A 25,723-nucleotide genomic window follows, 5' to 3' on the forward strand; every position below is an offset into this window, starting at 1 on the left:
CTAAAGGTTGATCTCATTTCATAAAATTAATTTTACACACCCAAAAGGGAAGCATATTATGCTTTTAATTACTCTTTAATTCTTCATATGATAAATAGAATTGCAACACCTAGAGTTTATCTTTATGGTTCTTCAAATGGTTCTGGTTGATTGGAATGTTCTTGTACTAAATAAAGTTAAATTTAGACCACATCCACACTTCAGACTAAAAATTAAGGAAGTATACGCAGTATACAAAAGGATATACATAACAAACATGTAAGTGCCTTTGGTAATGTGCTAGTCTGTCCATATATATCATCACAGCTCAAGTCAGTTAAAGGATTAGAGCAGTAGTGATAGCGAATGAAGAGCATTTAAATTCTGCACGATGACTGAAGTCATGGAAACAATGATAATATATTGCATGCTCGATAATCAATCATTCAACAAAGACATCAGGGAAAATAAGAGGAAAAATATAGAAAGTATGAAGAGTTCAACACACACACCTATGTTAATATAAAATACTTTCGACTTTTGTTGAATAAAAATTATCTGTAGGCACTCTGTATTGGTGAGTATGTTCAAAACTGAAGCAGGTTCATAAATCGTCAACAATTCACCTTTCTCGGGAACAGCATTCTAGTAGGTATGCACCAAAATTATCTCACTGACTATTGTAAGCATAACACACACACACACAGACACACATATGTATATGTGTGTGTGTGCGCTGCATAATGGTATTTCCTCACAATTTAACGTTTGGCATATACCTTAGTAAGGACATATGTCTCTACCGTTAAGAATAAATTGAGTAGCTTCAGGCGTGATGTGGTGGAAGTCGAACATAATGAATAACTGATCGTAGCATTTTTCCACTTGATAAAAATATTTTTATCAAGTGGAAAAGTGCTACGATCAGTTATTCAATATGTCTCTACCAAATGAAATACCAAACTTAGCAAACATTTTCCAAAATACTAATTTATAGTAGTCATTTCCAGGAAAAATAAAAATATTTTAAAAAACTTCCACATACCTTCTTTCATTTTGCACAATTTCCATATAGTCCATGGACCGAGCATAAAATCCATCGGAAGTCAAAGCACCCCAGAAATTAGACCAAGCCTTTTGGGGTCTTGTAAGCATTGGTCCAACAATACTCCTAAAATTATTTAAATAAAAATCAAGATTTGTAAATCTAAGGTTATTAATAACTCCACAAATATCACTAACGGAAAACACTTACCTATTTTGTTCAATTAGATGAATTAATGCTATTGGATTATCCAAATGTGCAACAGCATCAACATTGAAAAAATAATCACAGCTAATAGTGTTGCAGTGATTTCTGAAATAAAAATTTTATCCAATGAATCACACCAAAAGTATGAATTCAAATGTAAACCAGCTGCATTTTTAATGCACAAGTATGTACACATGAGAACGATAGAAAATATTACTTAGATTATTAATAAGTATGCCCAAACAATTCATACAAAGTGCATTAAATAAATATGAAGGCAGAAATGAAAAAAATGTGATGATCTTTACATTTTATAAATACATATGTAGAAACTTCATAAATCAGTTGAATTGTTTGTCTTTAATACTCTTTCAAGTCAACATTCATAGCAGTCAATTAGTTGATTACCAGCATTGACTAAACTAATGTTCTATGAATATATAATCTTCATCAACTGCAGTAAAAAAGAACAAATTAGTCTTGCTGTTATATAATGTCCAAAAGTTGAATGGAAGGAGTATCACTTTTCTTACTATTCCTGTAATTGGCATAATATGGAACAAAAAAATTAAAGGAATCAAGACACTATTGTCCAGCAGAATTTTAGGCTCTTAAGTTCAAAAATAGTATCTTTATAAGTATTTTCAAGATCTCAAAACCCATTCCTCAAAGTTGATTCACACGCCTTCTGAAAACAGCCTTAAATCAAATACAAAACTTCCACATTTGCATACAGCATAATGTGGGCAAGGAACAAGTGCTGCACTACAGGGTCCTTACAATAAGTATCGGGAATGGTTCCAAAAATCAAAATTTATTGCAGTTATCATTACAATTACTTAATAATCTTCAAAATACATTCCACCTGCATTGATACACATAGTTTGGTACATCTGCCACATGCCAAAAGCCTGCTGGAAGTCAGTTTCCAGAATACTGTTGAGAGCCTACGTCGCCACTGCTTAAACCGCCTTGATGGAGTCAAACCGATATCCTTTGAGCTCCCATTTTATTCGGGGAAACAAGAAAAAGTCAGGTGGAGCCAAGTCAAGGCTGTAAAGGGGGTGAGGCAAGGTTGCCACGCTGAATATTGTCAGCAGCTGCTGTCTGTTTTTGTTCCTCGCTCAAGACTTTCGGCAACAGCTTCGCGCACACTTTCCTCATCGCAAGATCCTCTGTTACAAGAGTGTGGATGGTTCCGACTGAAAGGCCGGTCTCCTCACTGATAAGGGCGATGGTTAAACGCCTGTCAGAGTCCAAAATTTGTTTCACTTTGGCCACCTGAGCATCGCTTTGAGCAGTCATCAGGTGTCCAACGCGGTGCTCGTCTTCGACAAGCTCCCAGCCTTCCTTAAACATTTTGTGCCGCTCAAAAACTCTTGAGCAGCTTAAGGCATCATCCCCATAAGCCTGTCTAATGAGTTCAAGGGTCTCCAATGCAGATTTCCCATCTTTAACGCAAAACTTCAAAGCGTAGCATTGCTCGACGGTGCACTCCATGCTGGCACGACGACACCACAAACAATCACACATCACAAAACTCCACCTCCTGTCTGAATGCATGCCCGGAGGCAACTGAACTAAAGTGCACCTGAGTGGTGGGGGACCCCTCTACCGAGACGACCGGTTGGACCCTCATCCACCTTACTTGAGGCTACAGCGAACCAGTCATGATACTTATTGCACGGGCCCAGAATTTATTACCATCAGTAGACTACACTACATACAAATTACGAGGATCTATTAAACACTTGTAGCTTTGAGAAAGGAGACTTTATGTAAATGCATGATGTTCATTTTTTTTGCTTACATACAAATAATAGATGGAGTATAATGATAAGTTTACAGAGAGTTCATATCGGTTGGTTGAACATTGTGCAACCCAGTACTTCCCTATGACAAAGATGTCATAAAAATCCAACTTTATTGGTTATAAATACCAAACAATAATTAACTCTATTCAATCACTATCATGAACACTTAAATGTAAACAGCGCTAATGATATTACTTACATAGCCAAGTTGCGTGCATGCCATTCCTTTATATTATCTTCTGGGGTAATTTGTTTAATACTAGCATATTCTTTCTCAACACCTTCGACAAAATGTTTTACATCTTTGGTATGGTATTCTTCCTGCAATAAGTCGAGTTCCAGTTTAATTCTGCCAGCATAAAAAAATATGCAAAGGATATATGAAATTGAAAGAAGTTACTCACAATGTTGTGAATAAATATATGAATCCTTTTCTTTGGATACTCTTGTTTTTCCAATTTCTGAAAGAATTCTTCTAAAAATGGAGTAGCTTGCTCAATAAAAATGGCAAGTAATACTGTAGGATAGCTTCCTTCCTTTAACTGTAAAGGAATAAATCATAAAATATACATATACTTAACATATTTTTGTAGCTCTATTGGCCTGCATATATTATTGGTATTTTTTCCATTCATAACGGGTCTGGACTATGAAACAATGCCCCTAGCATAATGAATGCATAACTCACCATGCCACATAATCGTACATTCAAATTTAATCCCACCAAAAAAATTTAGTAAACATAAAATAAAAAATGAGAAGATTGAAGAGGATAAATGAAAAAATATGCTGATTAGCTTCATTAACAAAAGAAAAAAATACTGGATAGGCCATGTCCAAAGAGGGAACATACCTGAGGGCTATGATATAGAATACAAGCAACAAGGAAGAGTGATGAGAGAGGACACAGAAGGGTGAAAATGATAGATTGATTGAAGATTGGAGAAGAGTATAGAGAGATGAAGAGAAGGGCAGAAGAGAGAGAAAACTATATGAAAGACACCTTATACCTGCACAAGCAAATTACTAATGATGATGTAACATTAAGAGCTGGTATTACTTTTTCCTGAGTTGCTTAATTAAAAGCCAAAATGAGGCTCTCTTAACACCACTGGTTTATTTACGAGGGATGCTTATGTTAAATCTCAATCATTTGTTCCGTGAAATCAACTCAACCAGCGAAAACACCACTGGTTGAATAAAGTTCAGAGAACATATGATTGTTAATGTTTTCTATCCTCTGGAGAAGGGTAACTCAAAGGTCCATTAGGGGTTGATTCATACACCTTTTGTCAGTGTTTTGCAAGATGCTATTCCATGAACAACATACACAAACAAAATTCATATTTTCATGAACTTCAAGTGATGGAGTCCACTTTTTTGACTACGAACATCAACTGAACAAAACCTCACTATTTCTATGGAATGTGCATTTGAATGTACATATGTATTCATGTTCAGTATAAAGCTATGTGTGCCTCTATGAGTAGTGTAAAGGTGTGGACAGGCTAATTGGACCATTAAGACCAAAATAACTCTTAAAGATTCAAAAGTTCAAAAGGCGATCCCTTCATTTTGATCAGATTACAAAACTTACATTTTAAATTAACAAAATATCTCATTCGCATTCTTACATGAAAATTTCATCACTGATATCCACACACAAGCCAAAGGGAGCACTCACATTGGATTCAAACAAAGGAGGTAGAGTTTCTTCCAAACATGCAACACAACCATCCTGTGGGTTCCAGGCATTGGCTAAATAATTTCCCAAAGTGTTGAAAATTAATTTGCTAAGTCCATTTCCATGGATTACTAATGGCACCGTTCCATATGCTGTATTCTGTAGATATGCCTCCTTTCCTCTAAACCTTAGCTCAACCTCCACTGAAAGAGCAAGTTACACATATTAATTCATCATTCAGGAAACTGGTAATAATTTCACAAATATCACTATTTTCACACATGCATAAAACAATTGCTGGCATTGAGATGAATCTTATGATTGAACATTCAGATATGAAATTTAAATTACATGAATATTGCAATCTGCCATTTTCAAATGCCCCTTTGATGATAATCATTATTATATACATATATATACATATATATATATATATATATATATATATATATATATATATATATATATATATATATATATATATATATATATATATATACACACACACACACACACACTCACACACGAGGGGGGAACCAAAAATAACAGGAATGTTGTCATAGATTCTTTAGTTCTCAATATAATTACATTACATTTTGTTCACCATCAAAATATTCCACATTGACCACAATGCACTTCTCCAAACAATGCTCCCATTGTTCAAAACATTTCTGAAATTCATGTATCGGGATGCCCTTTAGGCCTTCACGCGATTTTTGTTTTACCTCCTCCACAGTGTCAAAACGCTTTACTTTCATGTCCCTTTTGAGCCTGGGGAACAAAAAGAAGTCACAGAGAGCTAAATTCAGTGAGTAGAGGGGGTGGACAATCGATGTCACGCTGTTTTTTGTCAAAAACTGCATCACGGAGAGGGCAATACCTCCACAATTGAAGAAAAAAATGATCATAGTCTTGATTTTTTATTTCACTTGGCGAGCTTTTTAAGGACGAGGAGAGCCAGTTGTCTACCATTGGCTTGATTGCTGCTTCGTTTCAGGGTCGTATCCATAGCACCATGATTCATTACGAGTAATCATCTTGGAAAAAAAATCAGGGTCCTCTTTGAGCTGATTTTGAAGCACAAAACATGCTTGAACTCGATGCTCCCTTTGCTCATTAGTGAGATGGCGAGTGAAAAATTTGGCTGCAACCCTTTTCATATGCAAATCTCCAGATAGTATCCTCTGAATTGAACTCCATGACACTCCAGACATCTCACAGAGTTGATCAATGGTTCTGCGATGGTCTTCACGAATTAGGGCACTGATTTTGTCGAGGTTTTCGTCAGTTCTTGATGTTAAAGGGCAGCCTGAACGGGGTTGGTCTTCAATTGACATTTCACCATTTTTAAAACGTGTAAACCACTCGTAGATTCTGGTTTTGCTTAGGGCAGCTTCCCCATGAGCAGTCTTGAGCAATACAATAGTTTCCCCGGCCGATTTCCCCAACAGGAAACAAAATTTCACTGCAGCGTGTTGCTCTTGATAATCTGCTATCACGTTTTTTGCCGAAATGAAAAAAGTTGTTTCACTGAAACAGCTCTCACGGATGGACCAATCCAGTCACAGCAATGGTACTGCACATACTGACGCAGGTGGCGTGAGCCTGACGTACGACCGGCTGAACAAAGGCTTCCCCCACTCTCACTCCCCACCACAGGTCAATTCCCATTACTTTTGGGTCCCCCTTGTATGTGCATTTGTATTTTGCATATTCATTAAAAACTTAACATGCAACACTTTTTAAGTCAAAAATTGAAAATTGAACAAGACACTTACATATAGCGCCATTAAGATTTTGAAATATTTCCGATTTGTGATCCAATTGAATTTTATGCTTTTCCCTCATTTCTGTATTAAGATATACTTTGGTGTAAAACAGTTGATCATCATCTGAATTCTTGATTTGTGAAGATGACACAACCGCATAAAGGTCATTAGCATAGCCAATAAAACCTATGATGAGAAAGAAAGATGAATATTTTAATACACATAAAAACACCTGTTAATGACTTTTTGCCCCACCAGACCTCTACATTGATGTGTGCTTGTAAGCTTTCAATATTCCACTTCTGCCTTGTAATCAAGTTTCTACCCTATGGAGTGTCGATGCCAAAATTGAGACTTGAACCAATGATCTTTGGGTTAGCAGTTATGCTAGTCAGAATAATTCAGCCACTAATTAGTGAGAAATAAAACCTTTTTTGTTATTTTAGCAAAAATTATTTTAGAGACATTGATATGATAGAATGAAACTTTTATATTAGGGATATTAGCAAAATTTCATCTCTTACTTTACTTCTATGGTTATGACTGAAAAGTTGTCTAGATGCTATTGTTCATTGCAAAACATAATTTATAATTAGATACCCAATAAGATGTTCACGTATTATAATTTCAGGGAGCATATTCAATATTACTGAGTAACAGCAAGACTCAGGAGCCATTTTATCATTTTAAAATTGTAATTTTATGTCTTATTGTTTCAATTTGCATCATGCCACACTAGTGTGTGTTCATGTTAAAAGGGGATTTGATGAAGTTTTGAGGAAATGTACAATATGAGATGTGCGGACTCTTACCCCCGGAGTTGAGAAAACGTTTTCCTCTTGATATAGTTGGATACTGACTGGCAAGCGACCCATCAGGCCAACAGCTTCGTTCGGCAGAAAACAACACACGAGCACCAAAATTTTCAAACTGTTCAATAATTCTATCAGACCCAGCAGTCAAAACCACATCATAGCTGTAATGAACAAACAATATCACTTGCATCTTGTAAATAGGAGCACCTATAGGATACCTATACAACAAATTTGGTATGTTCACACATTACTTTCAATGAACACTTGCCCCCATAATTAAGAAAATTGTAATTATGGTGGCCTCTTAATCAGTTACCCAAAATCTCTAATTACCAATGACTTGTGACTGAGAGTGGCAAAAGAAAAATTTATAAAATAAATTGAATTAATAAGGGGTTACACAAAAAGCCATCCCATACATCTATGAGTAAGTATGCGACCTTTATTATTATAAATAGCATGCCTAGACCTTTATGAATATCTATAAAAACAATTTCTGGTGATAATTTACTTACCTGTACCTTGATGAATTCCATGATATGAGAGAAAAGAAAATAGTAAAGATTGGTAAACAAAATTAACTGACAAACAACAATATCCAGACACAGGTTCACATATTATAAATAAGCAGTTTTGATATCTGTACTGGAACACAAAAGGAGGTAAAACTAGAAGTAGGACATAGAATAATGGAGTAATCTTCGAAAATTAATGATGAAAAATGAAAGAACTCCATAACTTCATCCATAAAACAAAAATAAACCTGTGTCCAATAACCACATGCTATGATGTAACTATGTATTACAAGCAAAGAGAATGAATTCGCACAAATACACAATTCTGTTTTCATTAGTCAACAGGGCACTTAAGTTCTGTAGTATTGTAATCATAGCATGCAGTACAGACCAAAGAACGCAAAATGCAGAAAAAACAAGCTAAGGATATTATGAAATATTGTAGTAGATAAACTTCTGTATCAAAACTTTAAAAACATAGTGCACACCAAGGAGACAGTAATAGTACATGATTTCCATTCATGTCACCATTCTCATTAAACAGTTTGCATAATTTTATAAAAGGAATGACTGTAATGTACTGTTCATAAATATGCAACATGATGCTCCTTCAGAGGGTTGAATGAAAACAATTGTCTCTTCAGTATTTTCTCCCTCCAATATTCGTCATACAATAACCAATGTGTTAAATTAATTAATTTATTTATTTATTTATTTATTTATTCAGTATAAGTCCGAAAACAGCACATTTTGGCCTTTACATCGAACTATTAACAACGATAACAATGGTCATATTTTACAAACACCCAAGCCCTAGATGGAGCGAAACTCACCCAGGCGCGAATCGAACCCACGACCCTTGGAATGGCAGACGAGGACGTTACCCCGCCGCCACCGGGGCCGGCGACCAAAATTAATAACAAAAACTGAGGATGTAAAAATGATTTCATAAATTATATTTTAAACTAACTTTCTAACACCTTCTCAACACCATATCTGCTTAAAATACTAGGATTGCTCATTAAAACTATCATACACATCATACAATACAAACTATCATACAATAAATCTTAGGAAAAGCCTACTCACAAAAATTGAGGGTTTGGCATATTATTTTTGAGTTTTAATGCAAGAAAGTTTTAATGGAAAAACTATTAAATAAATATTTTACTGATTATAATCAAACAATTTTAGACTAAATATCATTCATAAAAAGAAACTTAGGAGATATTTTAGAGCACAAAGAAAGAAAGACATTTCGTCACAGAAGATAAAATAGCAGTAAGAAATGGATAAGAGAAATGAAAGAGTTAAAAGGCTTTTGGAGCTCTAGAAACATTACAAATTAGTCAAAAATTGAAATTAGTAGTGGAAAGACTATTTCAAAAACGTTCATGCAGGTGATATACTTCGGAGGCAACCAGAGACGTAAGATATGAATGCACCATCTTTACGAGTAATTCAAGAATCTCAATAAATCATGAAGAACCAAAGGCAGTCAGAAAAACTAAATGAAACTGTTCCATGAATGGCATTGCAGTAGGCACAGAAAAAGAAATGGAAAAATGAAGTGCACACTTATGATTGAAGACCGATGGTAAGATGTAAAGATTGGATCATAGAAGGCCATGAAATTAACTGTCGGCCATAGGAAACCACGGATTAAAGATGAAGTACTGGGCTTAAAGAGAATCTATTGTGTCTTAGAAAGATGAAAGTAAAAAAATTTAAGAACTGAGGAAGTGAAATTTAGTCAAAAAAGTTAACAAATGAAATTAACCAAAAGGTGACTAAATTTAAGGGAAGAATGGATAATAAGCCTATGTTAGGACTTGCATCATAACTTTCTTTGAGAAAAAGTTGGAGCTACTCACAAAACCATGAAACATCACTTTAATGTAATCACAGTTAAGCCATTCAAGAGAACAGAGACGAGGTGATAAGAAGAGTATTTGGAGAACATTTAAGACAGGAAAGACATGCACCCCAGAATACATGAAGAAGACAATTCTACTGATGATTATGAAAGTGAACACCACACTCTCAGACCTGAATTTGATGTAGCAATAAGGGTTTAGAGGTGGTCAGGGCATTAGGGATTAATGAAATCTAAAGAGAACCAATAAAAAAATTACATTGATAACTTTAATATGTACATCTATAAAATCTAATCAGTGATATGAAAGGACAGATACTGGTGGACTTTGCGGAGGGATAAATTCCCTTTGAAGAGAGGATTGGAAAGTGGAAGAAAAATTGATGACTAATTAGGATTTACAAGGTTTGTATAAAAAATACTGGCAACAATTTTTACCTGGCATGTTTGTGAAGTGCTGAAGTCAGACTGTCGATTAAGTGCGTGCATGATCACAGATCATATTGGCATTGATAAGATGACAGTGCATCCCATAATCACTGAAAATTTGGGGATGTAAAAGATCTGCCCAAAACTTGTCCAGGTCTACACGGATGACAAAAAGCAGAGTCAAGTGTCTAATTGCGAAGACTCTGCAACACGTTGAAGAAGACCCCAACTTTTTGGACAGTCCCAACTTGGCACCAGAAAATTAATTCCTATTCCAAAAAGTGAAATTCTCCCTCAAAAGGCACCACGATGATAAGTGCCATCAAAGAAGCTTGTATGCATACCCTTTAGGGTCTTCTGGAATCCACCTACCAGGGAGCCTTGGAGTCGTGGAAAAGCCAATGGCAAAAGTGCATCGATGCTCAAGGGATGCACCTTGAAGAATTTTGAGGCATTGTAGCAATATCTGAAACTATCTATCTATTTTTCTATTTATATATCTATTTTTCCCGATACTTTTTATACAACCATGTAGAAGAAACAGAGGAACAAGAAAAGCTATTTTTGTTCTATAACTAATCATTGAGAAGAGCATAAAGTAGGAGCAACTGACCATCTCTGTGCTCATCGATCTAGAGAAAGATAGAGTTTACAGGATTAAATGATCTAAAACCTAAAGGAAAATGGAATGAGCTACAACAACATGATTGATAAATACTGTAAATAGAGAGCTGTCATTAACATACAGACATTATGAAAGCAGAGAAGCAGCAAAAAGGAGTTATACAGCATTGTTTGCTATAAATGTCTATATTGAGAAGGCAATTAATGAGAGGAAAAGAAAAGGCGGTGTATGAATACATGAATATACATGGATAAGGATCGACAAGATTAAATTGGCAGCTAATTAATCTGTATTTGTAGAAAAGAAAGGAGCCCTAACAAGGATGCCAGCCATTAAAGAGAAGGGAATTAACAAGTACAACCTCAAGATAGATAAAATAAAAACCAAGGCAGTCATCGACAGGAAATATAAAGAAGATAGCCTTAAAATAAGAGGATATAAAGGCACTCTGTAACAAGCCAAAGAATTTCGCTACTTCTGCAGTAATTACGCTAGTAGCGATGAAATAAGTAACTAGGGTACAGTAAGCAGGATAGGGATGGAAAAAGAACAATTACTATGGCTTATAGTAACAGTCTAGACATAAAGAAGCATTTCATTAAAATTTATGCATGGAGTTTAATTTTCTATGGTTGAGATATTATTGACTCAGAAAAATGATGAAAATAAGAGATCAACTCAGTAACGATTGATTAAATACTTCAAAGAAAAGAAAGACTTTTACAAGAAGAGGAGAATTAATTCGATATATATTAGAGACATGTTAGTAGTCTGAACACCATCACTGAAGGAAACACACGGGGGAACATTGTCAAGGCTGAATTAATTACAAGACATGAGCATTGAAGATCTGAGTTCAAGGAACTACAAAATAATGAAGATATTGGCAGGTAACAGGATAGCTACGAGAGCTGCTGATATTTCTTGAATATCAAATGCTTGCTACAAAGCAATCCTCAAGATTAATAACTCATGACAATGATGATAAAAGTATTCACGTCAACAGATAAGGAATTCGAATTGAAATGAGCCTCTTACCTGTCTGTAAACATAATGATCTTGTCTTTAGAGTCCTTGTATTTCTTAAGCTCCTTCTGAAGAAGATTCACCTTGTATCCACCTCCAACAGAATTCATGTCACCGCCAAGCCATTTTTCTCCCATTCCAAGAACCTGAAAATATATATATTAATAAACCTGTATTATTGAAAATTTTTCATCATCATATAATAAAAGTTAACAATGATGAGTTATTCAACGGTCAAACACTTATTTTCCCCTAGCCATCAAATTTAAAAAGTAATTTCATGCACCCTCATTGATTCCCCTGATTTGGGAAACTACTAATTGATCTCCAGGACCTCGCCAAGAAAATAAGATGTATTTGTTAATGTCCAGCGGACAAAGTAAAATTTACATGGTAGCTACCAATATCTAAGATTACTTTATCACCGTTCATGTTCTCACTGCCCAAACATACTTGTACTATGGCATCATATTTTGATTTTGTTTCTCCAATAAAAATTAATTCAATAAATTACTCAAGGCAATAAATGGACAAAAAGTGACTGAATGGGTTCAATGCAAAAGGCAGGGATGGGCCAATTGGGATATTTTTTCTGATTTTAATTTATTTTAATGAAACCTTGACCTCAAAGGGAGTGAAGGATGGATGCAGAAACAATGAGAGGTTCAGTAAATGAGGCGGGATGGGTGAGATTTGTTTGGCATGTTGAAGCATGTGTTTCTGGACTTTGAAGATGGATAATGTGATATTTAGTTATAAAATGACTTTTGATTCTGATAAATATATTTGCAGTGTATTTCTCCAGATTAAATACAGGGGAAAGTATGTCAGCGAGATGATACATTGTATTTTTGCACATGCTGGTGGCTTAGGAACATATGTGTTATTAAGCTTGTTTAGTTTATAGTAAATTTTAGAGTCGACGAAGTTTTAGGGAGGAAGTAAAGTAAAAAGAGATGAGTGGACATCTCCTAAATAATTTAGAGAATACCTGGTTGATTGGGAGAGCATTTGAAAAAAACAAGAGCATTTTGATTTAATCTGTAAGGTGAATTCATAGTTTTAGGACAATGGTAAATGTATTAGGCTCTGCTCATCCATGCTCTTACAGCATGGGATGAATTACAAACATGAATTTAGTCCTTCGTTTTGAATTGAAATCCCTGTGTGTATGTGTATTAACAGGAAAAAGAGGAGATAATGATTCTATTTTGCATAATATAAAATTTTAAGGGTTAAGAATATTATACAGAAACCTCAGAGGAATTAAAGTAGCTATTAACCTATGAGCCCATGAAGAATTACCATCTTTGTAGTCACCCCCAAAGATGGATTTGATGCTTTGAAAATATTTTTGTAACCAGACAAAGTACAAAAAAATTATTTATATGTGACCATTTAAGTACTTCGTGGTTACAACTGGAGTTACTTTTATTTGCAGCATGATGTTTACATTAAAATACGAGGTAATTTATAACACACAAATAAAAAGGAACATGAACACCCAAAAATATGACAATATGGATGGAACAAGTAAATTCCTAAAAAGAACTATTTTTGATATGGCCCAATTATCTCAATAGAAGAATAATTTATTCTTTGATTCATTCAATGAGAAAAATGGGAAGGCCCGCTAAAGCAACTTGAGAAAAACGATGTGTTCTTTATGTCAAATGTTTTCATCAATGCATTGAAAGCAAATTTATTTAGATGTTTAATGTTTAATTGATATAAATTCATTTATATGTGGCAAAAATGTGCACCTCCAAACAAATGAACCTGAATTGGTACCTGAATGGTAATAAGTATCCAATGACAAAATCTATTTTGCATTCGATACCATATATAAATGGAATGAATATAATTTTTATAAAAGAATGCAATTTTTCAACATCACATATACTCACTTTAACAGGGACATTGTAAAATTTTGCAGATCTGATGAATCTTTTATACCCTTCAGTCCTATTTGAAGCAACAGTTACAAGAAGAAAATCTGGAAATTGAATAAAAATAAGAGTAATTAAGCTCTATTTCAGTACCTATGTCAAGTTACTGAAATTCAAATGCCTGACTGCAATAGCAAGTCCAGTAATTCATTTCAAAATGACAGGTCATTATGTCATATGATTGGGACAAGTATTTCTGGGTTTGACAAGTAAGCAACCAACTATGTAGAACATTATTATTACAGAATTGAAAGAATGAATTTATCAATTATTTATTTATTATTATTAATATAATAATTAATTATGCATTTAATTATTTATTATTATTATGAAATAAAGCTAAAAATATAATTAGCCTGTTAAATGTATTTTGTTGATAAGGCAATAAATTCACAGAAAATTAATTGTGAAAGTAAAATATTACAGAAACATAGAAGCTGTAATTAAATCACAAATAAGCATAAATGATTAAATTCAAAACTATATCAGACAACCCAAATGTATATTTTTCATAGATGAGGGTAAAGCTCAACTTGTACATATCCCTCTTGCATGTGAAATTCACACATTATGGAGGGGGACCAATTTCTATCCCTGTATTACTTGTAGTTTCCCAGGAAGATCTGGGGGTTTCCAGAGGCATGTACAAATTGCACAACATTTTGTATTAGATTACCAGCAGTCTTTGTGGACTAGAGAGACATTAGATACAACAATAGGGACATGAAATAACAATATGGTATGATATAAATGAATCCTGGGTTTCTTTCGGTAATTAAGTAACTGAAAGTTTTTGATCATTCTTAAAGTAGCAGGGTGAAAAGTAAAACCAGCAAAAGGTACTGCAGTGTGGCAGTACTGAACAAATACGCTGATAATCAAACTACCATTAAATGTTACGTGAGATACTCCAAATAATGGCAGCAATAATTCATATTGAATGAAGAGGGTACTTTGGTGGAGCTTCTCAAAAGTTCCGATTTGACTGTTACTAGTGTTCTGAGATTTAATTTTAATTAGATGACTAAATAATAAAATAGCTGCTGATAACTATGAATATTGTCGCATTCTCTTTGTCTTCATGTAACCCAGAATATAAATTCACAAAGTTAGTAGTATGATTACTTGATTCAATGGTAAATTAGGCACTTTGCATCTGATGCCTGCCATTAAATCATTCATTTGTCATGGCATGATTTGCTAAAATATAATAACTATAAAATTTGCTATTTCAATCTTTTACGAATGGATATTTCAGGCATTCAGATTTCCATCCATGCTATAGTATCCTAAATAATAAGCGCCTATGTCAAATGACAGCAATAGCTACTAAGACATGAAAAATCAATTCAATTTACTGTCAATTTAAAAAGATGATTTCATAGTTTAATATTTACCCTAGTATTCAACTGTGTATCCATAAATACAGGGCAAACAACCAGAAATCGGTGGACAAAAACATCGGTAAAACAAAAACATGTGTGTATAGAGGTCATGCAAAAATGACACAAGATAAGGGGATATGAATGAATATACGAGGAGAGTGGAATTTATGCAGTGTTCTCAAAGTTTCCACAAAAATTAAGAGGATGATTTGTACTTGTTAAAATGTCACTATGAACTTGGGACATATACTATATTTTTAAGGTGAAAGTAGTACAAATGGTGGCAATAATCACGTTATAATATGCAAGTTGTTTGCAATATTCTGTGTAAAATATGAACAAAAGAGCATTTGATACGACCATTTTCAGGATGACTCCTCCGTAAGGATCCGACTTCACGTACATTTGCCCATTTCCTTAGAGCCTTCTCGTTTTGAACACATTTTCGAAGTAAAATTTTATGACTTTTTCACTTAAATAATTCGCTAACTATTACAATTACGCGGCGGTTTTTAATTACTTTTGTGGTGAACGTACTTTCAAGTCGGACAGGGTTTACATTAAGTAATGGAGAGCGATCTTTGAATTGATATGTTCTAAGTATTTGAAATCGTCAATTATCTTGGTAACTAGTAAACACTTTCGTGTATGACAATATATCAAATCAATTCCGTAATTACCCTAATCACTAATTTCCTCGGGCGTATGAATTCGGATGCAATCAAGTTTGCATGAATGTGACTCGCTTGCTAATCCCCTATGCCATTAGGTATATATATACGATACTCGTATATATCCAAACATAAAAAACCTTAAACACAGTAATCAACCTGGTAGAGTTCACCCAGTACTAAGTCCATCGGCGTGTGAAATTCACACATCAGCGTAGTAAAGCCAATTTCTTTTTCCTGTGCCGGTTATGTTTAGCCAGGAGATCTGAAACCCGAAAATCACATAGCTTGTGTGTCCTTGCATTTGCCCAGGCCACCTTGCCCGGGATTCGTACCCGGGATCCTACGGTCAGTAGTCCAACGCTCTACCCCCTGGACTACCGCAATCCATATATCCACTCGTACACACATAAATACTAAGAAACCCACTTATATCCTCTCCCTCATCCTGAAGCGTGATTTCCATACTCGTATTCCCATACGCACTATTAAAACATTTAGTCAACAAATAATTTCCAGATAAGAAGCATGCCCAATTAGTTTGCCAGGAAATAAGCCTCAATCTGTGGTCAAAATGAAATATACCATGATATTATGATATTTCAAATATATTTTCCAACCATACCATAATTAAACACTAAAACACTAAAAATACGGTAACTGAGGAGCATCGGCAATAAAATCTCAACATTTTCGGGAATTTTACGATGTGTCTTTCCTTTCTGCCATCCAAAATCAATGCAAACTCTATATTTCGGTTATGTTATTTTCTTGCATAAACGTGCAAATGCCGCAATGGTGGGATCTCGAAATTGTTACTAGATTTCACTAAAGAAAAACACATGTTCCTGATTGCAACATTTTTTATCGCTCCATAAACCTGGAATAACTGATTGAAGCACTTTTCCACTTGATATCAAGTGGAAAAGTGCTTCAATCAGTTATTCATTATGTTCGACTTCCACCACAACACGCCTGAAGCTACTCAATTTATTATAAACCTGGAATTAGTAAAACGCAGACATGAACTTTAATAATATTTAAACTGCTATTAACAACAACCAAAAGACCGCTTTTAACAGGGAAGGCTTCAGCATACTCACTACGCGTGAGAAAATTAATACACTAAGAGCATTGGGAGCTATTCTTTGGCTGAGGCATCTGTGGTTTCCCAGAAATAGTGGAATTCACAGCATCACACCACTTGAATTTTAGTGGAATTTTTCCAAAGTCATTTGCTTTTGCCCTAGAACTCACGGAACGAGCAGCTGAGTTTTCTAACCACTGGCAATGAAATACCATAATTTATTTAAAGTATAATTTATTTTTACCCACTGAACTACCCTAGTAATAATATACCATTAGTTTTTTTAGAAATATAATTTATTTTAAAGCTTCACCAGAGTATTCGAAAATTAAAGGAAAACACCACCGTATCAGAATGACAAGTATTTGTTGGCAAAAAGCTAGAAAAGTTTTTCTTTTTTAAAATATTAAGAAACCTAAATATTAATTAAGTCAATACTTAACCTTCCGCATTAAAACAGTCCGTGCAAGTAATGGAAGGAGTAACAGCAAGGTGATCAAAAATAGAAGCAACATACATTCAATAATTGTTAATCCAAATATATTTCAACTTAGAGCAAAATGGAGCATTTATTTTCTCCAAGAGCCCCAAGCAAGTAGAATTCTAGTAAAATAAAACACTCCTATGAAAGGCCCTTGTTTACCTCACGGCGAGAGCGAAGTTTTTGAGGGGAATCACGTATAGCATGTACCCGAGTGAGCTATCATAAGCCGGGATTATCTTTCGCAAGATAACCACTTCCTCGCTCATATGAAGCACAGAGTATAGCCCCGACGACGACTAAGAGAGCTTGTCGTAAAGAGATGCCGAGATTGTGTGTGGGGGACTGAAAAGACACCATGCACGAAAAAAAGGAGAGGAATAAATGAGAAGAAGGGGTAGACGGGCGGAGACGCAAACAAACTATTCAACTGGCAAGAACGAAGGAAGACTGTGGAAGAAGGGCCGCAGGCGAGCGACTAAGCGGAGGCGGGTCGAAAGAGATATAAAAAACTCTTGGATCGAGGAAGCGGAGGAGGGAAGAAGAGGGGGAAAGGAGCAGGGGCGTGTACACAGCGTCGGTCGCCGTGGTTACGTGACGCTCCAGTCGTACCGTCCTTCATGCATCGTAGGAAGTGGTCCTACATTCTTCCCGCCTTCCCCATGTGTTATTACGATTCGTTCACGAGCGGAATTAAATCATGGTCAAGAATGCGATTAAAGTCCATTACCCTTCGCCAACAGTTGTGCTGGGAGAAGAGAGGGGGGAGAGGAAACAAAAAATGAATGAAAAATCAACCGATCACAAGGCAAGGGCAGTTGTTTCCAGCATGCCCGTCACTCAAAGACTCCCTTAAAGGAAGAAGCTGGTCTGTTTCACACGTGTTGGAAGCGAAGTCACAGTAATGAAATCATTCCTCGTGAGAGTTCTTTCCATCAGAATAGAATTCTGGGAAATTTGGGACATTTGGCGAGATGGCCTTCGCGTGATCGAGATCATTCCATCACAGATTATGTCACGGCCATTGTTTCCCGTTATTACATAAAATCGGGAAAAGGATTTCACGACACACTCCGTTAAAATACACCAAGAGGCCTCCAAAAAAATGTGAAAAAATGACGATATGAAAATCTCCCCTTCCCCGTAACTAATTATTTGGTTACGTTAACAAGGATTAACAACACGTAAAACTATCAATAGAAGAGTTCAAAACGCTAGCTAAAACACAGATTTACAAAATATTAATTATCTTCTTAATTAACTTAACTAGTGATTCACAACATCTGTCGGTCAACGGCCTTCACAACATATGTTCCGGGCTTCGGGTGGCAACAGGAAAATTGCAAATATTTGTATAGAAACTACTTCTGGCGTATGAATAATTTTATTTCACCATTATTTATCTAAATTCACAACGAAATACAAGATTTGAAGGACATTGCATCAAACTGAATTGGCACAATGTCATTGATCTCAAACAATTAGGCGAGTATTATATACGGTGACAAGACCTTCTTAGTATCCCCTTTTCTAAAACAAAACCAACCATTACGATTAATGGAAAATAAAGAAATATGTGAACTTCCGAATAGTTTTTTCTTACGCCAGCGCTCGCACTAAAAGCAGCAGCATGCCGCGGATTGTGTACCAATGAGATAATCCACGACATAACACATATAACTCATGACATCACTTACAAAAGATGAGTCCGATCCGGCATAGCTACATTCTCATTCAGTTGAGACTACGGGAGAGCATGAAGACCAAATAACTGTGCCATTAGCAATTTATAATATGAAATAAATTCTTCTCAAACTACATTGAGTTTAAACAAAAGTTTTCAACATCAAGGAAAAAGTATTCCTTCACTGTAGGTGGAATAATCTTTTAACTGTCCAACAAATATGGGCATTCCATTGCATATAATAACGTCTGGAACAACGAAACTAAATTACTCCAAATTATGGTTACTTTCCTCTAACATGACCAGTATTTATTTATTTAAAAATTATAACGCGAGTGATACCCACGGTACAGCGGTATTAAATGCTTACGTATTCACGGGGAACAATGCAAAGTAATCTGGAAATACAGTTTCTTTAAAATGATCAATAGTAGTGCACATACTCCATTTAGAACCGCCAAAATTCGGAATGGTTTTTAACCAAATTATTTGGCGTTAAAAATTATTTGTAGTGTCTACATTTATTGTACCAAAAATTTTAACAGTGCTGTTTCCGGAAGAATGTTTCAAACTCATAAGGAGAGCATTCGAACAATAGAGTTGCAAAAGGGGAAGGAACTTTCCCCAAAATTCTCCTCCCATTCGCCCTGCCAAGGCACAAGTCGGAGGAGTCTGCAAGAAGGTTATCATCTTTCGCCAGAGAGAAGAAATAAAAAGAATACTGCGTCACATGACCGGAGGAGGATGAATCCCACGCCCGCTCCAGCACCTCAGTATCTACCACCCCAAGTCCTAGTAATAAAAAAATAAAGAAGCTGGTCTAGAAAAACCAGCTAATCTTCCTTCCTTACGGAAAGAGACAACACGACCGCATGAATGAAATCATTAATCTAAACGCATATGCAGTCAGCCGGTCGTTGACGCGACCTCTTTGCGACGCGGGTCATTGATATTTTTTCTAGAATCCAGGGCCACGCAGAGATATATATATCTGAGATACTGGAGTCACTAGGATTTTGTTAAATTTTGAATCCAGAATAAAAACTTGATGCATCAATTGCATATCATCTATCCCCCGGGCTCTCAAGTCTTCATTCTACTCGATTTGGGATTGTGAAACATATTTCGTACGGTGTCCGATTTTGGACTTTTCAACCACTACCACCATTGGGATGAAAAATCAAAATAGCATGGAAATTGCACTGCGCTCCTTTACGGCGTCAACTTAACTTACAAGGCTGTCAAAGGGTTGTGCATCTGCACTGCAAGTTGGATTTATTGGATATGAAATGGTTGACATAATTAAACAAGTATATAATTGAAAAATGTCTGCAGCTGGTCTTAATCGTATCAATTATCAACATTTGTGGTTTAAACAGGCAAGGGTGAGCGCAGAGGCAGGGGTTTACTCGGCGTTCTGGATATAGGCATGTAATCCCGCGCTACGTTCTCCCGAATCATTAAATTATAACAGAAATGATTAAGGTTAAAAATAATAGGCAATTTAAATTCTATACATATGGTCTATAACAATAAATCGATACTAAATTCAAATTAGACAAATTATTTCAAAGAAAGTGATTACAAGTAAACTCTGTACACAATAAACTTCACCGCAGTTCACAATAAATGTCTTCAGTTTGCATAGTTTTAGATTACAAGCTTTGGAAGCAATTCAGGATACACTATTATGCTGCTTACAGCATCCTTAATCTCATTCGAGGAGATGAAAACTTCCATAAAAGTATAAAAATGTAATCCTTACCTTTTTTGTTCTTCCTATCTTTTAACGATGCCCCATCGAATAATGTGGCGAAATAAAGCAGAAATAACAGTAAAGCAACCCTCAACCACATCATCTCATCTAATACAAGATGTACACATTCACACACTCTACACCAGGCCTTATTTGCAAATGATTTTCTTCGTAAAAACATTCAAACACCTGGCGGTCAACATGTGAACCACTTACAAATGAAACGCCTCTTGTATCAAGTGCTGCTATCTACGACCGAGATGTCAAATATTTAGAAATATTCTGAGCGGTAATTTGGAATCGTAAGGTACCTGATACATCATTTGGCTGGTATCTATAAATACTTTTGGCATCGAAATATTGCAGTAATCAGTAATGAATAAGTTTGAGAAATCTTTTTCTCTAATTCAATTACTGAGGATAAAATATGACTGTTATTGGGAATAAAATACTCCCAAAATATATTTAATTGATTCCTATTCTTTGAATTTGGAATTTATTTCGAAACCAAATTTTTCACAATTAATACTATATACATGTGTTTATGGCTCCCGAGAGTGGCTTAACTTGTATAGGCTTTGGGAGATCAAGGTAATTCTCAGTGCCTATAGGAGAAGAGTACAAAATTAAATCAATTGTTACTCTACTGTTTCAGAGTGTAAAAATCATTCGCCTTGACTGGGATCCCAGTCAAGGCGAATGATAAAATTAAATCAATTGTTACTCTACTGTTTCAGAGTGTAAAAATCATTCGCCTTGACTGGGATCCCAGTCAAGGCGAATGATTTTTACACTCTGAAACTGTTGCATTGAAATGCACATTAGCGGATGACTCCGTTAAAAGTTACTGTTGCGGCATCTCCCGCAGTTTCTTTGGAATTTGTTACTCTACTGATTACTATACATTAGTATTCATAGAACTTATCTCCTTCCTTCGTCATCCCTTATTTTCAATTCAATCATTATACCTCATTCACATTTCTACATTTCCCACAGTGGAAACGTCCATTACGCTCCACTGATATTCAAATCTCAATATCATTGTAAAATATTTATTTGAGTAAATGGTACGTAACTCTTCAGACAAAAAATGAGCACTATATATAAAATTGAACCACGGTGGCCAAATGCAGTCAACATTTCTAAGGTATTATACATGAAATCTATTATCTGTGCATGTACTATAAGTTAAAAGGAATCTTTTGCCTTATAATGATCAAAATTAGGATGCCTTTACTCTGAAACATAGAGTAAGGAATAGTAAGACTCCTCCAATCTAATAATTCTCCTGTTCCGACCTGTTCTGAGATATTTTTTCCGATGTAATTTCTTTATTTTTCTCCACATTAAATGATCACGTTGCTAATTACTAACATATATTTTGCATAAAAAAACAATCATCGAAGGAGGATTCTGATGTAATTTTTATTCAGATAAAATTAGGATCTAAATGCTACATCCATATTACCAACTTCTAGCATCAAGACACAGTATTAAAGCATTTTTTATGCTATTGCAGTCCTAACATGACAATTTCTTTATATATCAAGGAAAATTAATTCATTCAATTGATTTAAAAAAATAGTATAGCGAGTAGGTATTAGTGTCTTTTCAAGCCAAACAACGTACAAAAATGATTTGTTTTGATTGTAAATAAAAAGTTTATCCCTGGAATCATCTCATTATATTTCAATCAATGGTATCTGATTTTTGGCACCTTAATCTTCTGACATACCTGAAACCTAAGAATATGAAAGCCCTTCCTTTTTAAGTGAAATGTCATGAGCCAACCTTCATTTTGTACTCTACTCCTATCTTCTGAGGAAACTACAGGTATATCATATAGTACTCTCAATGGCAATCAAAATTTTTATTTGGGTATGACAAACAGATTCACAAGTAAGAGAAGTGACCTATGTTTCATAGACAAGTAATAGTAATTTAACAACGACAAAGTAATAACACTTACCTATGGGAGTGATAGTGCCATGTTCACCATTCTTTTGGAGTTCATACTTGAAGGCTCTTCTTGAACCCTTCGTATCAGTGCAGATGCCACAGTCAGTAGCAGCAGTAGTTGATTTTGAGGTGCATTCAGTCGATGTCTCAGAAGTATCATCAGCAACTTCACATGCAAAAAAAAATAAATGTTTTTCCACATAAACTGTGCCATGTTTAAAATTATTCAACTCTATAACTATGCATGAAAAACATTAGTAAAGGAATCCATTTCTTTGTAATAAATGGCTCATTCAAGGTAGTGCCAAATGAGAATAATTGAAATTTCATAGCATTTGGGTAAATGGAATGGGAGCTTTTAAATTCATGGTTTTCCCACAGAAAATAAGAGACATGTTCAGATGTTTCATGGTAAATATATTACGATTGTGTTTAATGATCAAATGTATAAGTTTTGGAAATATAAAATATCTCAAAATTCCATTAAACCACCAACCACAGTAAAATAACTGAATGTTGATCGATTTATAATTTTTCTGGTGTATGGAGTTTATAAAGTATCCCTAATTTTCCATCAGATCAGCTATTTTTCTGCTAAAATTTCAAAGAATAACTCTGTCATCATCTCAGGGCATCCCCAAAGCATTGAGGATAATGCAGAATTAGTCTATGAAAAACCAGCAGTGAAATACCTGACCTGATGGAAAACCAAAGAAGACTTCATAAAGCTGAATGCTGGTTTGGTAACTGGGTGAGGATAATGATCACACTCAGCAAAAACCTACTGCAGATGAATTCACACAATAGAGCAGTATCCGGTCTCCTCTGCTCTGCCGGAGGTTTCCCAGAGAGACAGCACCTGAATAATCACTAAGCTTGGGTAACACTGAGGATACACAAAGTCAACCAGGTACAAACCCAGGTATTTAAGCCACCAACCGAACACTCCTCCAATTAAGTTTGCACACTCCTAACTACTTTGATAATGGGTTTAAATTACTATAATATAACAAAAAAGGGAAATACTCTTATCTTATAATAATAATTGAGTCAGGTGAAGCATAAGTAGTTACAGTAAGTAAGGGGATAGGTAACCATAGGTAGTACTTAGTATTACATTTTGGTCTTCAATGATCTCTGAAAACTATCAACAACTGTCATGAACCTCCAAAGATCTTCCTCCTAGAATAATTCAAACGCTCTTTTAATATTTTTTTTATAATTTCTGGTCCAATTCATATCACCTCAAGTACCTATTCACTTCCTTTCTCTTCTCTGATGTCCCACAGTTCTCCATTCTATCATGAATCTCAATATACCCCTCCCACTCAATGGTTTCTGTAACCACTCTTTCTTATCTCTTTGAATTTAAGCAAAAACTTCCCCTTTTTCTCACCAAAAGAGACATTCCACCATTTTATCTTTTTCTCAATCAAACTATTCTCTCCATTCTTCTCCGCATTCTTATCTTCAAAGCTTCTAATTACTGTCCATCATCTTTCTTTGAATGTCAAGTTTCAGACCTATACAATGCTTCATATTTCATTCCATCTTCTTATAGGTTTTTATTCAGTATGTCTATCAACAAGTCCTTTTTTTATATTCTTCTTTTGATTTCATAGTCCTTACCCTGAAGTCGAAACTACTACAAGCATACATGTATAGTAACCAGTTCTATGCTACTTGTTCCTCTGTTCTGCAAATATCCTTTTCCTTTTAAGTGCAGCACAAATATTAAAAAAATTGCAGTTTTAATTTTTTTCCTATTTCCCCTATTAGCCAATTTTTTAAATATTTAATCTTAGTACTACCAAACGTTCTTTTGTGTAAAATATAATTTATCATCCTATGAGGAGAGAATTGATGATAGGGATATTGATTAAGGATGTTAAGAAAAAACTCGGTAAAACTTTGATATGGATTGTAGTTATATACAACAAGGAAACATGGTAACTGAAGCAGGAGGAAAAACATGGATTGGAGGCTTTTGAAATGTTGGTGAGGAGAAGGATGGAGAAATTCGAGTGGACATTACGAAAAACAAATGAGGTAGTACTGGGAATGGTGTGGGAGGAGAGGGGATGGTTTGGAGAAATCATAAGGAGACAAGAAAAATGGATGAAAACCATATTGATCTGAAGTGGGATGACAAAGACTGTGATAGAAGGGAGAATATTAAGCAAACAAGAAAGTTGCAGACATAGGATAGAGATGTTGGATAGAATAAAGGGAGGAAGGAAGTATACAGAGGTGAAGAAGGACTTCGTTGTGGAATAGGATATTGGGCATTGTTTTTGTAAGGGGAGAAAGGAGAAATATGTGATTGTTGTGTCCATCCAAAATTCATCTTTAATGGTAGATTACCAATAATAATAATACTTCATTTTACCACTTTTTTCTTCTTAAAGATGGAGATAAAACTGTCATATTAAGCTTCTGTACCTATTTCTTCCTCTAGTAAGTTTAATTCCCTTATTTTCATTTTCCCTAATGCCTTGAATAACCACAAGGATGTTATTTATTCCAACCACTTTGCTCAAACTTTTAGTAATTTTTCTATGACTCTATCTAGTAATGCAAGACCAGAGCCATTCTCACTCATGCTTCCTTCCCATTCTATGTCTATTCTTAGTTAATTGGTTTGATCCTTCATCACAAAATTATCTATTTCATTTTTCCATCTTCCCTAAATCTTATAACTTTTTTAGGAATTTCAAAGGTTGACATTGAATGGAAGTCATCAGTGTAGCTCCAGAAATTAATTGCATGGGTTTAATATCCTCTATAGTATTAGAACTTAATTAAAGAGAATATATGTAGGTAACAAAAAACCATATAAAAATCTTCTATTGAAAAAGATTGAATTGCCCGTACAATGTTTCCCTGATGCTCTCAGGTTTTAATGTGAAAGTTTTTATTATTTGAATCCATTAATTTCTGAATGATGGCTCATTTTTCAAAACCCCT

The 25,723-nt window shown here is 35.0% G+C and overlaps 1 protein-coding gene across 2 annotated transcripts in view; it reads right to left on the minus strand.

Moving 5' to 3' along the window:
- Plod (procollagen lysyl hydroxylase) overlaps positions 1-20,956 on the minus strand; it is a 62,133-nt gene extending 41,177 nt beyond the window's left edge. For both annotated transcript variants that reach the window (XM_071593101.1, XM_071593100.1), the window contains exons 1-10: positions 20,807-20,956; positions 13,692-13,780; positions 11,797-11,930; positions 7,311-7,474; positions 6,508-6,684; positions 4,730-4,932; positions 3,450-3,587; positions 3,245-3,366; positions 1,235-1,336; positions 1,025-1,150 (exon numbers count right to left, since the gene is read on the minus strand). In XM_071593101.1, coding sequence (XP_071449202.1) covers positions 1,025-1,150; positions 1,235-1,336; positions 3,245-3,366; positions 3,450-3,587; positions 4,730-4,932; positions 6,508-6,684; positions 7,311-7,474; positions 11,797-11,930; positions 13,692-13,780; positions 20,807-20,900 — 1,349 coding nt within the window. In that variant the 5' untranslated portion in view covers positions 20,901-20,956. The remainder of the gene's footprint in view (positions 1-1,024; positions 1,151-1,234; positions 1,337-3,244; positions 3,367-3,449; positions 3,588-4,729; positions 4,933-6,507; positions 6,685-7,310; positions 7,475-11,796; positions 11,931-13,691; positions 13,781-20,806) is intronic.
- Between the last annotated feature and the right edge of the window lie 4,767 nt (positions 20,957-25,723).

Source organism: Hetaerina americana, unplaced genomic scaffold (assembly GCF_022747635.1).
Source record: "Hetaerina americana unplaced genomic scaffold, ioHetAmer1.1.p SCAF_50, whole genome shotgun sequence".
Classification (NCBI taxonomy): Eukaryota; Metazoa; Arthropoda; class Insecta; order Odonata; family Calopterygidae; genus Hetaerina; species Hetaerina americana.